Genomic DNA, 15,376 nt, shown 5'->3' on the forward strand with positions numbered 1-15,376 from the left:
TCCATATCCGCTTGTAAATATTCCCCTATTTCCTCAATACTTCCCAACTCTCCCCAATCCCCCATTCCCTAGTCCCATTTTCTGTAAACAACACTGTAGACCCGACCTCCCCCTATTTCCCCCATTAAATGTCGCGGCCAGGTTCACCGCATCTCATGTAAGACAACTATAGGACATCTTGCTAGTTATTCTTAGTCTATGTCAGTTAAGGATTCGTTTCCATTAATTCTGACCCTCGTTGCACCAGAATGTGATTGTATGGCACCGTTAGGAAGTTTAGGACCTCCCAATACCTCCCCGCAGCTCTTCCTCACAGTTCAGCAACAACAACAACAACAACAACAACAACAACGAGCGCAGGGAGTGCGCGTCCTCAGTCCGGCTTGGTTGGTAGGGGTGTTGGGAGGGCACCAGGCCTTCCCAACGAGCCGCCATCGAACATGTGCTCGACGGGGTTACCAAACAGGGGCTCCCTGTCAGCTCCTCGTCAAGGGCGGAGCCCGGTAACCCCCGCACCCAATGGAAGCGGCGGACCGGCCCCAGTGGGGCGGAACCAACCAGCCGAGGGCGTGTCACTCCCCGCTAAGCAGGCGCAGTGAGAGGGAGGTGACGTCAGATGCGCGCTGAGCTTGGAGCAAGCAAGACCACCTCCGAGCGCTGTGAGGCCTCCCTGCATCTTTTGGACCGTGCTTTATCCTGTCCCCGAGCCAAGGTGCACCTTGTGCCATCGACCTACCTGTCCCTTCCTGCCATCAATCCCTGTGTAAGTCTACCTTGTCCGTTTGTCCGTGGTCTGTCTGGGGTAAGATAAGACTGTATTTAAGTGCCCATCTCTTCTGTGTCTTTACCTCACTCTGCCTTGTAATCTACCCCCTTTTCTCCACCACTGTAATTATACCCTCCTCCGGAGGTCTTGAGAACTGTACCCCTTGCGTCGTTTCATCTATCCCAGTCGTCGTGTCCTTTCCATCATTGATTTAGCATAGCGCGATTTGGCCAACGTCTGGGTGAATCGGGTGAGTCGGGAAGAAATGGGGAGCAACTGTGCGGCCGCGGTTACCTCCGCTCTAAATAACATCCAATCCACGGTCCGTAACAATACAATAAATGTCACAAGAAGCTTAAGGAAGTAACTATACGATGTGCTAATTTAGGGCCTATTTTAAGAAATTTTAACTGGGTTTAACATACGTTTTCACAGTGTGTGTGTCGTCTTCTAACTTCAGTCGCTGTCAGGACTGGTTCTCTCCGGGCACTGCGGCTTCCTCCACCAGAAGAAGTTAGTTTGCAGTAAGATCAGTGCCGACAGATCAGACGATAGCGCCGTTTCAACGGCAATGTGTGACTCGTTAATCAAACCGAGCTTTCTTTCTTTATGTAAACCGCTTATACCGGTAGGTGCAGGACAACATCATAAATCACACAAACCTACTGAGCATGGGAGCATGGGATTGAAGCCTAATTCGGCTTTTCAGGTCTACCACTAAAGAAGCGAAAAATTTCGAAAATGGCCCAGAGTGGTTTACTTTCCAATTACGTTTCGTGAGAACATTGTTTTTTATCGCGAAAAGAAGGTGATAGACGCTGATAGTGACCTGTAAGTACTCTTGAACATCCTCAACAACACATATATGATATATGCTGGTGCGTGCACTCAAATGTCTTTACACGCTTCAGAGAAATTTAGCAGTGTACAGTTATAGTGTAGACTTAAACTGGTAATTGAAACAGTGTAGATTGTAACCTGGTGAATGAGCAGGAGTCACATGACACTTTCTCACGAATTAGCTTGGGTACCCAAGACTTGGGTACATTTATGTCGTGGTTAAGCATAAACGTCGTCCTTCATGCCACATCTGATAGGTCGGTGTGGCGATGAAGAATGGAGGCGAAACATTGTTCCACGTTTTGGCTTTGACCGAGTGACAGGGCGTTTTGCAGAATCGAGTCGAAAAACACGTTGTTCAAGTGCTCGTACTTTTTCGCTGTGCAGTAAGCGAGTGACTTGATACGTTTCACGGTGCCCAAAGCAATGACGATTTAACTAAGGAAATTTGAGCATATGATGAGAACTATTTCGAGCAGCGTATGCTCACGCGTGATTCGGTTGTTTTGCACCAACCTCGTTCCCGGCGTCGCAGACGTCGCAGTGATTCCCGTCGCAGTTCCCGGCGTCGCAGTGATTAATTCGGTGAATTCCGTCTCAACTTCGGATATTTCCAGCTGTGAAAAACTATCCGTATTTCTAAACTAAATATGTAAACCGCTTATACCATATTTCTGGCCGTGAAAAACTGTCCCATACGGCCGCGAGATTTCTAAAAAATAATTCTTCGTCAATTTTAGAATATTTGACGCCGTTTTCACCGTCCGAAAAATGCTCGAACCTCATTGGTTCTGGTGTTTGATGACGATTTTCGTTGAAGATAACGAGGTTGGTCTTAACGTATTTTAATTACTAATGAGAGGTTTCATTAGATTATGAATCAAAGAACGACGGGTGAAACAACCTCCTATTGAACTTTTTCGCAATTGTTTTATGCAAACTTCCGCATCCGGTCGATGGCGCCCATCATTGAGCGCTTTCATTTTAGAAATATTTTTGCAAATGCTCGACTCTCATTGGGTCCGGTGTTTGGAGACGCGTTTTGTTGAAGATAACCAGGCCCGTGCGGGCCGATGTTGGTCTTAAATTATTTTATTAATACATCGGAGGTGCATAAGATTGTGAATCAAACGGCGACGGGTGAAAGAAACTCCTAATGAACGTTTTAAATTTGTTATGCATACTTCCGCCCACGCAAGATGGCTGCCTCCACTGCGCTTCGGATTCTCGAGCCAAGGCATAATCAGGTTTTCAACATAATACGTACTCGTTTATTGACAACACCGGCTTCGCCGGCTACTAGTACCGACTGCAAAGCCGCAATGAGCCGGCGAAGCCAAAGCCTCTTGCCACTATTTTACCCATCAGTAGGTTAGGTAGTTGGTAGTAGGTAGGTGTAGTTGGTACCGTACCTGGTAAGACTTGGTAAAAGAGAAGAGCAGACAGTCCTCCCCAATACCTAAAATACAATAAATGTCACAAGAAGCTTAAGGAAGTAACTATACGATGTGCTAGTTTAGGGCCCATTTTAAGAAATTTTAACTGGGCTTAACATACGTTTTCACAGTATGTGTGTCGTCTTCTAACTTCAGTCGCTGTCAGGACTGGTTCTCTCCGGGCACTGCGGCTTCCTCCACCAGAAGAAGTTAGTTTGCAGTAAGATCAGTGCCGACAGATCAGACGATAGCGCCGTTTCAACGGCAATGTGTGACTCGTTAATCAAACCGAGCTTTCTTTCTTTATTTAAACCGCTTATGCCGGTAGGTGCAGGACAACATCATAAATCACACAAACCTACTGAGCATGGGAGCATGGGATTGAAGCCTAATTCGACTTTTCAGGTCTACCACTAAAGAAGAGAAAATTTCGAAAATGGCCCAGAGTGGTTTACTTTCCAATTACGTTTCGTGAGAACATTGTTTTTTATCGCGAAAAGAAGGTGATAGACGCTGATAGTGACCTGTAAGTACTCTTGAACATCCTCAACAACACATATATGATATATGCTGGTGCGAGCACTCAAAGGTCTTTACACGCTTTAGAGAAATTTAGCAGTGTACAGTTAAAGTGTAGACTTAGACTGGTAATTGAAACAGTGTAGATTGTAACCTGGTGAATGAGCAGGAGTCACATGACACTTTCTCACGAATTAGCTTGGGTACCCAAGACTTGGGTACATTTATGTCGTGGTTAAGCATAAACGTCGTCCTTCATGCCACATCTGATAGGTCGGTGTGGCGATGAAGAATGGAGGGGAAACATTGTTCCACGTTTTGGCTTTGACCGAGTGACATGGCGTTTTGCAGAATCGAGTCGTAAAACACGTTGTTCAAGTGCTCGTACTTTTTCGCTGTGCAGTAAGCGAGTGACTTGATACGTTTCACGGTGCCCAAAGCAATGACGATTTAGCTTAGGAAATTTGAGCATACGATGAGAACTATTTCGAGCAGCATACGCTCACGCGTGATTCGGTTGTTTTGCACCAACCTCGTTCCCGGCGTCACAGACGTCGCAGTGATTCCCGTCGCAGTTCCCGGCGTCGCAGTGATTAATTCGGTGAATTCCGTCTCAACTTCGGATATTTCCGGCTGTGAAAAACTATCTGTATTTCTAAACTAAATATGTAAACCGCTTATACCATATTTATGGCCGTGAAAAACTGTCCCATACGGCCGCGAGATTTCTAAAAAATAATTATTCATCAATTTTAGAATATTTGACGCCGTTTTCACCGTCCGAAAAATGCTCGAACCTCATTGGTTCTGGTGTTTGATGACGATTTTCGTTGAAGATAACGAGGTTGGTCTTAACGTATTTTAATTACTAATGAGAGGTTTCATTAGATTATGAATCAAAGAACGACGGGTGAAACAACCTCCTATTGAACTTTTTCGCAATTGTTTTATGCAAACTTCCGCATCCGGTCGATGGCGCCCATCATTGAGCGCTTTCATTTTAGAAATATTTTTGCAAATGCTCGACTCTCATTGGGTCCGGTGTTTGGTGACGCGTTTTGTTGAAGATAACCAGGCCCGTGCGGGCCGATGTTGGTCTTAAATTATTTTATTAATACATGGAGGTGCATAAGATTGTGAATCAAACGACGATGGGTGAAAGAAACTCCGAATGAACGTTTTAAATTTGTTATGCATACTTCCGCCCACGCAAGATGGCTGCGCCCACTGCGCTTCGGATTCTCGAGCCAAGGCATAATCAGGTTTTCAACATAATACGTACTCGTTTATTGACAACACCGGCTTCGCTGGCTATTATACAAACATCGATGTGAAACATGCTACTAAACATGCAAGCAAGTAGCATAAAGCATGCTAAATCATGCTAAATGCTAATCGTGCTAAAATCTATGCTACTTGCTGTGAGTTTATGGCGGCACGGATGGAACATCACGTGATTGCTCTGAGCGAATCAGCGCGCTGCTTTCCCACCGCCTCTGATTCCGTGCGCTGAAATGCGCTGAGGTAAATATGAATAAAAAATATGTATCGTCAAATATTTTGAGTTCGGCCATGTTCGTCCCACGCTCAATGGCCATGTCTATGTAAAATATCAAGCACGTAAGCCTCTCCGTTTAGGAGTCTATCGGTAACATTACACACACACGCACACACACACACACACAAACTGTGTTTTATATATATAGATTGTCTGATCCCTCGGGAGATCCGACGGAACGAGCCAGAGAATTGAACCAAATGGTGAACCTCGTGGCACCATCTCCCCTTGGTGGAGAAAACTCCCATTGAGATTTCCATTCATTGTTGATTTGATTAAATTATTAAATTCGTTTTAAATTATAATTAAATTTTGTCGAATTATTAATTAATTAATATTATTATTAATTAATTAAAATTATTAAATTCTGTTTAATTAAATTCGAGAGTTCTGCCAGAACAGCGGAACTGGGCGTTCCGAATCCGACCTGAGAGCGCGTTTGTCTGCCTGGTCACGTGATTCATTCCCGCCAATGCCCACGTGGGCAGGAACCCAGCACAGGTCGACTGCCGTGTATGTCCGTGAAGTTAGCAACCTGTAGGTCATGCCTGTGACTTGCTACAGGTACTATGTAAACCTGTGCTAACCTGTTTCATGGTCAGGTTGTCACCGACTAAACCGACTCCCCCACCAGGTGTCCTGGTTCGGAGGGTGTATGGATATGGACACCCAACAGAATTAAAAACAAAACCCGTCAAGGGGCGGAGGAGCTCCTCGTGAGCCAACGGCCATCCATATCTGGTGCCAAACTGTGTCTGCGGATGAGATCTTGCAGGTGGGTTACCTTTTTCAAGGAGGTATGTGGCAGGATTTGAACTCCGGCTCCCGTAAAACACAAGTAAAAGTACGATGAACCCGACAGTTCACCAGATGATGTGACTGGAGCAAAGCCTCAGGGACCCCCATTCTTTGATGACAGGAGGTAAAGCACGGGGCAACTCTGATGTGTCAGGTTGTGGTGGTGGTGTGTCTGGGTGGTGCTCTGTTGTTACTTATCAGATGGCGGTCCCTTTGAGTAAACCTGAGGCGAGTTTCATGAACAAAACCAGTGACTTTCACCAGGACAAGTCTCAAAATGGATTGGTGGAGTAACACGCTTTGTAAACCTTGATCAACCACCTGGTGGTTATTAGCAAGTTCATGTTGTACTGGGATTCATTCCTGAATTGAGGATGCTGGTTGCATCATGACAGGTGTTGCTCTTCCTTTGATGCAGTGCGCACCTGTGCGCACCTCATAATACGCTCGTTGACCGGTGTTGCCTCGATTACGACAGCAGTCAGCTTGTTGGACACAGCTACAAAAACTCCCTGTGAATGGTAACCATGAAATACTTTGTTCAACCTGGTTATTTATCGATCTCCATCAGGAGTTTCGTTGTTTAAGAAATCACGTCATTTTTTTTCTTGTCTGGGATGCCCGCAGGTATAATGAGGCCTCGTCAAGCAGGATGGCTCGGACCGTGGAACAGCGAATGAGGTCGTCAAATCCACGAAACTCTCGCTTGGGGGGGGGAGGAGACCAAGAAGATCTGGAGGAAATGCTCATCAAATTTCAGGACGATGTGCCGCCCAGAAAGCGAAGAGTTGCCAGACACCGCCCGAAACAAAGGCACCAGCGGAGTGGGGATTCTTTTGATCATTTAATAACAATTCTGAGGATAATTTTCATGGATTGCGAATACCGATGCAAAGAGGATCTCGGAAAAAACTCCTCGATATGGGAGATTAGCTCTCACTGGCCAAAGCCATAGAAATAGATCAACAGCTTCAGCTCTCGCATAAGGAAACAAGAAAGAGCAGAGATTGCATACCTTCGCCAGGATGAGATTGTTTGGTGTATTTTGTGTGGTTTATTCCTGATATAGATTTATGTTCAATCCAATATAACTACCGACCCACGTGACTGATTACGTCAACAATTTATTCTCCCCTACAATTTTTGTGCAGGCCATGCTCAAGAAATCTCAAACGACTCGGATCAAGCGGTCTACTTGAGTAATTATGACGTCATAATGAAGGCACCGATGACATGGGACCAACGATTGCAGAGAAAATCATCCTCATGTTCTGTGCAGACAAACAGACAAACAGACAGACAATTCAACATGAGGTTTTTTTTTGCCAAGTAACTAGTGAGCCCCAATGCATTACCCTCTCCTCTGGCAAGGTAAGTAGAGTAGGTAAGGCAAGGTCAGTATCTGGAATATATATTGTTATAGATCGCGGTTAGATGTTATAGACCGAGCGGTGGTGTAAGACCGCGACCTAACAAAACTCACCCGATTCACCCAGACTTTGGCCGTATCGCACCCCAGCTGCTCAATGAGGGAAAAGACGAAAACGACGCAATGCAAAGAGGAAAACGAAGGCAAAGAAAGGTTTGGAAATACGACTGAATTTATTGACTATTTACACACAAGCAAAAAGAAAGCAGTCACGTTTATTTACAAGCACATAAGACGCAGGTGACACAGGGAAAATACTAGCTTATACAGACTTAATTAACCCAGGACAGAACAAACAAAAGACTCTGACTCACGCGGGGAATTGCAGGAGGTGGATGGCTGGAGGTGAACGCTTGGTGGAGCCAACGCGGAGCTTGGTGGAGCTGAACACTTGGTGGAGCCAACGCGGAGCTTGGTGGAGCTGAACGCTTGGTGGAGCCAACGCGGAGCTTGGTGGAGCTGAACGCTTGGTGGAGCCAACGCGGAGCTTGGTGGAGCTGAACGCTTGGTGGAGCCAACGCGGAGCTTGGTGGAGCTGAACGCTTGGTGGAGCCAACGCGGAGCTTGGTGGAGCTGAACGCTTGGTGGAGCCAACGCGGAGCTTGGTGGAGCTGAACGCTTGGTGGAGCCAACGCGGAGCTTGGGGGATTGGTGTGACGGGTTCTCTCTCCTTCCTTAGTCCCACCCAGTCCAACAACTTCCTCTCTTGCTTCAGGACTCTTTCTCTCTCTTTCTTGGTCCCTCACTCTTTACCACCGACTCCTCACCGCAACCAACGCAACCACTTGACCACCACCTCTACTGACTGACTCTTCACCACTCTGCACTTGACGACCGACTCCCAACCAACTCAGACCAACTCAAAGTCCAACTCCAGGCCTTTCTGTCTTCTGCTCTCCTCTGTAAAAACGCATCTCCTTCTGGACACGCCCTTGCCTTGGGTTATATAGGCCCCCGCCCCTCAACCTTTGCGACCCTCCCCGATCGCTCTTCCTCCGCCCTCTCTAGCCGAACCCCTGGCTCATGGTTGGTCGAGTGGGGCGGGCTCACTCCTCCCCTCTATGACGAGGTGGAGACACGCCTTTCTTCCCTGACTCGAGCCTCGTGGTCAATGGCGGATGAAGGGAAAAACCGACCAAAATGCGGAAGGCGCTTCGAATTGCAATTGACGGAAAGGGGGGAATGGAAGGGAATCTATCTCTTTCACTGGTGCAATGGAGTATTTCAATTAATGGAAGACACAGCCTTACGCTAATACACATAATAAGGATATAACTGTCAAAAGAAAGGATATATCGTGTCCTGCATGTATGTTTTTATGGACTAACTACGGGAACGCCCTTTGACCTTTATACAACCACAACGGAGGGAGGAGGGGTGATATTTTACAACAACCTTTTACAACAACATTTTACCACAACAACAAAATTAAAAAACATTCTCATATCCACAACACTGCACCCTCCTCCCCTTAGGCACGTCCCGGGCCTATTACTTTTACCTTAGTGTGGCACGTAGGTGTAGTTCCCTCTACTTTTAACCTGACCCTGAGTGCGACAGTTTTAAAACATAAATAAATGTGTCCCGCTGCTCCATTGCACCCTGCCTAACAGACTTACGCCCACAGTTAACCGAATTGCGGAATGGTCTTCAAACTATACACTGACGGTGGGAAGCATTATTTACACTGACGCTATTTTTATTTACAAAACTAACCCAGGACCTGTAATTGTTCTTTCTGGGGGGAGACAGTCTGCTCTGCATCGACGCACCATGAACGCACCCAATAACGCACCAATACACACCCAAGCACCAATCGGTGCAGTCACCATAGTTCATCAGTGTTCCATAAAAATAAACCAACAACCCCTAACCCTGCAGGTGATCTCTTGCTCTTCGGCTCCCTCTGCTGGTTATTATTATTGTCTTCCAGATGTTGTCATTCTCTTTTGCTTTGCTTACTGGCGGCCTATTTGCAATAAAGTGTGCCCAATGTGTCCTTCTTATTTATTTTATTTATGGCCCACAGGGCCGACTAGTGTGGTTCACCTGGGGGGCATCGGTGCCCTGTGGCCAAGGTCCGCCAGCAAGATTTCGGGCCCTCATGGCCGGTTCCAGCAGAGGGGCCATGCCCCAACCCATGGGGTCCATAAGTGGTGCTCGGCCACAGGCATGTGGTCCATAATGTGGTGCATCGATGCAGACAGCTGGTTCTGGGAATTTCGGGCGCACAATGGCCGACCCACGCACGCTCCCCTCGGCGCCCAACGGCGCACAGGTCATGTGGGAGACAAAAGAAAGACAATTGAGCGAGGGGTAAGGTCACAAGGGTACACGTCAAAAAGGCAATGCAAGGCGAAATGCGTACGGAGGGCGAAGTGAGAAAGCTCGTCCCTACCGTACGTCACCCCCCTGTTACCTAGCCCACCCTTGCCCTTACCCCATATGTACAAAACCTACACATTACCAATTCGTCACTACTGTCACGTCTTCCCCATATTTCCCCTATACCAAATTCGTCTCCACAATCCCTCTACTTCAAAATTTGCCATCACCAATTCATCATCAATCCTCATAAGGAGGGAGAGATGGAATTACGCACAATGTCACACCCACGTCATGATGCGTCTCACAATCCAAACATTTGCATAGTAAAAATAATAAGACATGGCATGGTGCGGAGTACCTGTCACCTCAGGTGAGTGGATGCAGATGGTGCGAGGAGATCCTTCATCCTAACTATTTTCTAAATGACTTTAACACACTTTACACTACCCGGGGTCTTTCTCCGGCCAAACCATTGGCCCTCTTACACTATGGGTTCTAAAAACCAATTCCCATTGGCCAAACTGTGGTGCTTTTCAATTTGGGGTCTCACTCCCCCGATTCATCTCCCGGTGCCCTCGCACAATTTCTGGGCTGTGGCGTGTACCTCTCCCAGTGGGTCTACCCACCTGCACACCTCCACCACTGCAGTTGCCTCCGAGCTTACCTGCTCCTCACCCTAACCTAACTACCTGGGGAAGGCCCTCTGGCGCTCTCCCCACTCGGTGCCCTCTCTGGCACTGGGCTACCCGGGTCCATCCTCCGGATCCTCGGGCCCCATCCACAACTCTACCGGCTCCCAGAGCCCACCTGCGGCCTCACCTGGCCGACATCCTCACAGTGGTGGAGTGCCCAACCAACTACACACACTAACAGGCTACACGCCCAGCCATTTCCACAACACTAATGCACCCATTCACAACACCATTCTGCAACCGCACCACACATGCCAATATCCAACCACACTTTACCTATACCCTCTACCTAACACTTACACTACCCGCCCCGGGTATCCGTGATGGGGGTCCACTCTTCCCCCATTCACACCTTCGCACCATCCACTCCACTCCACAATTTCCGCCATACTCACTCCACGACCATCCATTCCAATACTCCATACCATTTATTCCATACACCTGTCCTCCATTCACCTGTCGTTGCACACCTGTGCAATCCTACCTGGTGCCACCTGCACCCTCCTCCTCTTCCTGGACCAGTTGGTCAACACAACACACAATCACCACTACTCCCTCATACACTGCTCCACACACCTGTTCAGTTGCACACCTGTGCAATCACACCTGTTCAATCACACCTGTTCAATCACACCTGTTCAATCCTCACACACACGGCATCATCTCAGCTAACTACTCCCCCCTGAAACTTGCGCTTCCCAGTCGTCCCTTTAAACTATTGCGCTCCCTCGTCATTATCATCCACACTAATCTACCTGCGTCCCCACTACAGGTATCAGTCAGTAACTAAACTTAACGTTACCTAATGTCATCTTCGCTAGATCCCTACAATTATCCAAGCCCTCCCTGGCTCGGTTGTCATAGCCACCCCATAAACTATTGCTCCTTTGCCCCCACCTGTGAGGGATGGTGGATTTGCCATCCCACCACATCGGGGGTCTCTCACTACCAATTTCGCTCGTCCAAATCCAACAATTCAAAAATTTTCCATTTACTGCCAATTCTATTCACTTTTCTAAATTTCGTTTTAAATCACTATCACTATCACCATCATCACAGTCCGCTATATCCTAGCCTCGGTGCGTCATGACATCATTAAACTCGGCTTCGTAAAGCCGAGCAATGAATTCGGGTGGTTTGGTTGCCTGCAGGTTGAATCCGTCCGGCTTTCGGTTCAAGGGAGGTGGTTTGGTTGGACCGAGATTCCACGCACCATCTCGGCGCGGCACCTTGCGGTCCCGGGCCCGATGGCTCAATCTCCCCCGGTCGGAGCCCCGTCCCCACGAGGGGGCACCGTTCCGCTTCCTCCCACTCGCCCTCGAACCGGACCGGTCGCCTCGCCCGACAAAGCCCGGACTCGACCGTGCGGGGCGGGGCCAAGCCCGAATCGGCAACGACGCTTCGAAGAGAAGCGACGCAGCATCGATCCGCGCCGGGCCTCGCACCCAACAAAGCACCCCACGCCCCGAGTGCTCGCATCGGCTATCCGTCGCTCTAACCACTAACCCGGTTAACGTCGATGCTTTACTTGCATGCTTACAAGCATACGCTACCTCTTTCACCCTCACAAAACCTGGCGTTCCAACGCCGTCCGTACATTCCACCAACGCTCTCTCTGTTACACACCACACCTCTTGCGCACACTTCGGTCCACACCTCTCCTCCGTTACGTCCTCCGTAACACTCACCATGGGCGTGCACTCTTGCATCCACCCACTAACGCGCTCACATGGGCTCTCCCACACCCGCGCCATGACCAACTCAGGTGTGCTTCCTCGCACACGTTCCACCACCACCTTACTCTCCGTGTCACACTCCGTACACCCCGACGTGCATTCTCGCTCGCACTCGGTTTCACACTCGCGCTCCGATGTGCCCTCTCGCACCTGCGCCACCACCAACTCACTATTCGTGTCACACTCCGTACACCCCGACGTGCATTCTCGCTCGCACTCGGTTTCACTCCCACACTTTATAACACACCCACTCGCCGACGCACACTTTTTCCTCACACGCGTGCCATTTCCACTCACACGGGACCCTTCACCAACGCCCGGGTGCTTCCTCGATCCCAAGCGCGCGAAAATTCTTTTGTCGCTAAACATCCTCCTGCAAAATCTACCCGCACAATATACAGCACGACTCACCTGGGGGATCCTTTTCTCCACGCGAACCTGCAAACTTCCATTCGGGTTAAGCACAGCATCGTGATGTGAGCAGGGACTTTGTACATAATCCATTTCTCCCTGCAATTCCCGGGTTACCTCCGTCATCTCTTCAATTTTAATTCCCGCTACTGCTTTTTCTTTATTCACCTCGGCGACCGTTGGCTTTAATAAAACACCCTCCTCTACCTCAGCGGTCGCCGGCTTTTCCCAACACCGTGTCGCGATTTCTACCCCCGTCATTGTACCCGTGCTTTTCTCCGCTTCGCTCAACCAGCGCTTTTCGACTCGCGTTACCTCCTCGTGCACCCCTGGGACCCTTTCGCCCAACTTGCGGTCTCTGTCCCTCTGCTCCCTTGCCTCCCTATCGGCCCTCATTCCGTTCGTTGTTTCTTTTAGTTCCTTAGTCATTTGAACACCCATGTTGTTAATTTCCCTGTTGGATATGAGCCCCTGGGCATACATTTTGTTTTCTTCATCCCACTGGGTCAAAAATTTCAACAAATTTGCAAGAAATGGATCCCAGGCCGTTGGCACCGCGGGCTCGGCTGCCGCGCGCTCGTACGAGGCGCCTTTTTGCGCGCCTGATACCTCGTGCGTGAGAGCGCCATTTTGTGCACCTGATACACCCTCAACCACACCTTCTTTACTCTCCTCCACCACTTTTCCCACTTCTTCCCTGGGGTCCTGGGTCGATTCTACCCCGTCTATCTCTCCCACCGGCATCCCGTCGCCTTGAACAGCCATGGCGCGATTTCAAAATTCAGGTTTTGTAAAACAAAACAAATTTCGGCAGCTCGTAATTTTGACCAAAATTTTTTTTTCTAGATGTTTTAAAAATTTGGTTCGGGACCCGAATTCCACTCCCAGACACCAATTGTTATAGATCGCGGTTAGATGTTATAGACCGAGCGGTGGTGTAAGACCGCGACCTAACAAAACTCACCCGATTCACCCAGACTTTGGCCGTATCGCACCCCAGCTGCTCAATGAGGGAAAAGACGAAAACGACGCAATGCAAAGAGGAAAACGAAGGCAAAGAAAGGTTTGGAAATACGACTGAATTTATTGACTATTTACACACAAGCAAAAAGAAAGCAGTCACGTTTATTTACAAGCACATAAGACGCAGGTGACACAGGGAAAATACTAGCTTATACAGACTTAATTAACCCAGGACAGAACAAACAAAAGACTCTGACTCACGCGGGGAATTGCAGGAGGTGGATGGCTGGAGGTGAACGCTTGGTGGAGCCAACGCGGAGCTTGGTGGAGCTGAACGCTTGGTGGAGCCAACGCGGAGCTTGGTGGAGCTGAACGCTTGGTGGAGCCAACGCGGAGCTTGGTGGAGCTGAACGCTTGGTGGAGCCAACGCGGAGCTTGGTGGAGCTGAACGCTTGGTGGAGCCAACGCGGAGCTTGGTGGAGCTGAACGCTTGGTGGAGCCAACGCGGACCTTGGTGGAGCTGAACGCTTGGTGGAGCCAACGCGGAGCTTGGTGGAGCTGAACGCTTGGTGGAGCCAACGCGGAGCTTGGTGGAGCTGAACGCTTGGTGGAGCCAACGCGGAGCTTGGGGGATTGGTGTGACGGGTTCTCTCTCCTTCCTTAGTCCCACCCAGTCCAACAACTTCCTCTCTTGCTTCAGGACTCTTTCTCTCTCTTTCTTGGTCCCTCACTCTTTACCACCGACTCCTCACCGCAACCAACGCAACCACTTGACCACCACCTCTACTGACTGACTCTTCACCACTCTGCACTTGACGACCGACTCCCAACCAACTCAGACCAACTCAAAGTCCAACTCCAGGCCTTTCTGTCTTCTGCTCTCCTCTGTAAAAACGCATCTCCTTCTGGACACGCCCTTGCCTTGGGTTATATAGGCCCCCGCCCCTCAACCTTTGCGACCCTCCCCGATCGCTCTTCCTCCGCCCTCTCTAGCCGAACCCCTGGCTCATGCTTGGTCGAGTGGGGCGGGCTCACTCCTTCCCTCTATGACGAGGTGGAGACACGCCTTTCTTCCCCGACTCGAGCCTCGTGGTCAATGGCGGATGAAGGGAAAAACCGACCAAAATGCGGAAGGCGCTTCGAATTGCAATTGACGGAAAGGGGGGAATGGAAGGGAATCTATCTCTTTCACTGGTGCAATGGAGTATTTCAATTAATGGAAGACACAGCCTTACGCTAATACACATAATAAGGATATAACTGTCAAAAGAAAGGATATATCGTGTCCTGCATGTATGTTTTTATGGACTAACTACGGGAACGCCCTTTGACCTTTATACAACCACAACGGAGGGAGGAGGGGTGATATTTTACAACAACCTTTTACAACAACATTTTACCACAACAACAAAATAAAAAAACATTCTCATATCCACAACAATATATTCCAACAATACGTATATGTATATATACCTACACACATACAGTGTGTTTGGGGTCATTGTCCTGTTGCAAGACCCACGGCCTTCCACGGAGACCCAACTTTCAGACACTGGGGTGAACATTGCGCTCCAAAATGCCTTTGTAATCTGATTTCATGATGCCATGCACACATTCAAGGTACCCAGTGCCAGAGGCAGCACAGCACCCCCAAAACATCACTGAACCTCCTCCATGTTTGACTGTAGGGAAGGTGTTCTTTTCTTTGAAGGCTTCATTCTGTTTTCTGTAAACATGGAGATGATGGGCTTTACCAAAAAGCTCTAATTTGGTCTCATCTGTCCACAAGACATTCTCCCAGAAGGAATTTGGCTTGCTCAGGTGTGTTTTGGAAAACTCGTCAAGCTTTCTCACCAGTGGTGTCCTCCTGGGTCTCCTACCATAGAACCCCCTTTCATTG

At 48.7% G+C, this 15,376-nt stretch overlaps 1 protein-coding gene across 1 annotated transcript; it reads right to left on the reverse strand.

Moving 5' to 3' along the window:
• Positions 1-6,303: 6,303 nt before the first annotated feature.
• LOC144892088 (uncharacterized) lies at positions 6,304-14,438 on the reverse strand. Its single transcript, XM_078777256.1, has 3 exons — positions 13,987-14,438; positions 11,596-13,851; positions 6,304-6,429 (listed from the first exon to the last, which is right to left on the reverse strand). The coding sequence occupies exons 2-3, from the start codon at positions 13,276-13,278 to the stop codon at positions 6,304-6,306; spliced, it is 1,809 nt and encodes a 602-aa protein (XP_078633382.1). The 5' UTR covers positions 13,279-13,851; positions 13,987-14,438.
• Between the last annotated feature and the right edge of the window lie 938 nt (positions 14,439-15,376).

The sequence above is a fragment of the Myxine glutinosa genome, chromosome 5, assembly GCF_964187855.1.
Source record: "Myxine glutinosa chromosome 5, kmMyxGlut1.1, whole genome shotgun sequence".
NCBI classification, from domain to species: Eukaryota; Metazoa; Chordata; class Myxini; order Myxiniformes; family Myxinidae; genus Myxine; species Myxine glutinosa.

Excerpts from the sequence above, each read along its gene's own strand:
- LOC144892088 (XM_078777256.1), bottom strand. The coding sequence starts at position 13,278 with ATGGCTGTTCAAGGCGACGGGATGCCGGTGGGAGAGATAGACGGGGTA. Across the intron at positions 6,430-11,595 it reads ATCGGGCCCGGGACCGCAAG|GGAGTTTTTGTAGCTGTGTC; the intron begins GTGCCGCGCCGA and ends TACCATTCACAG.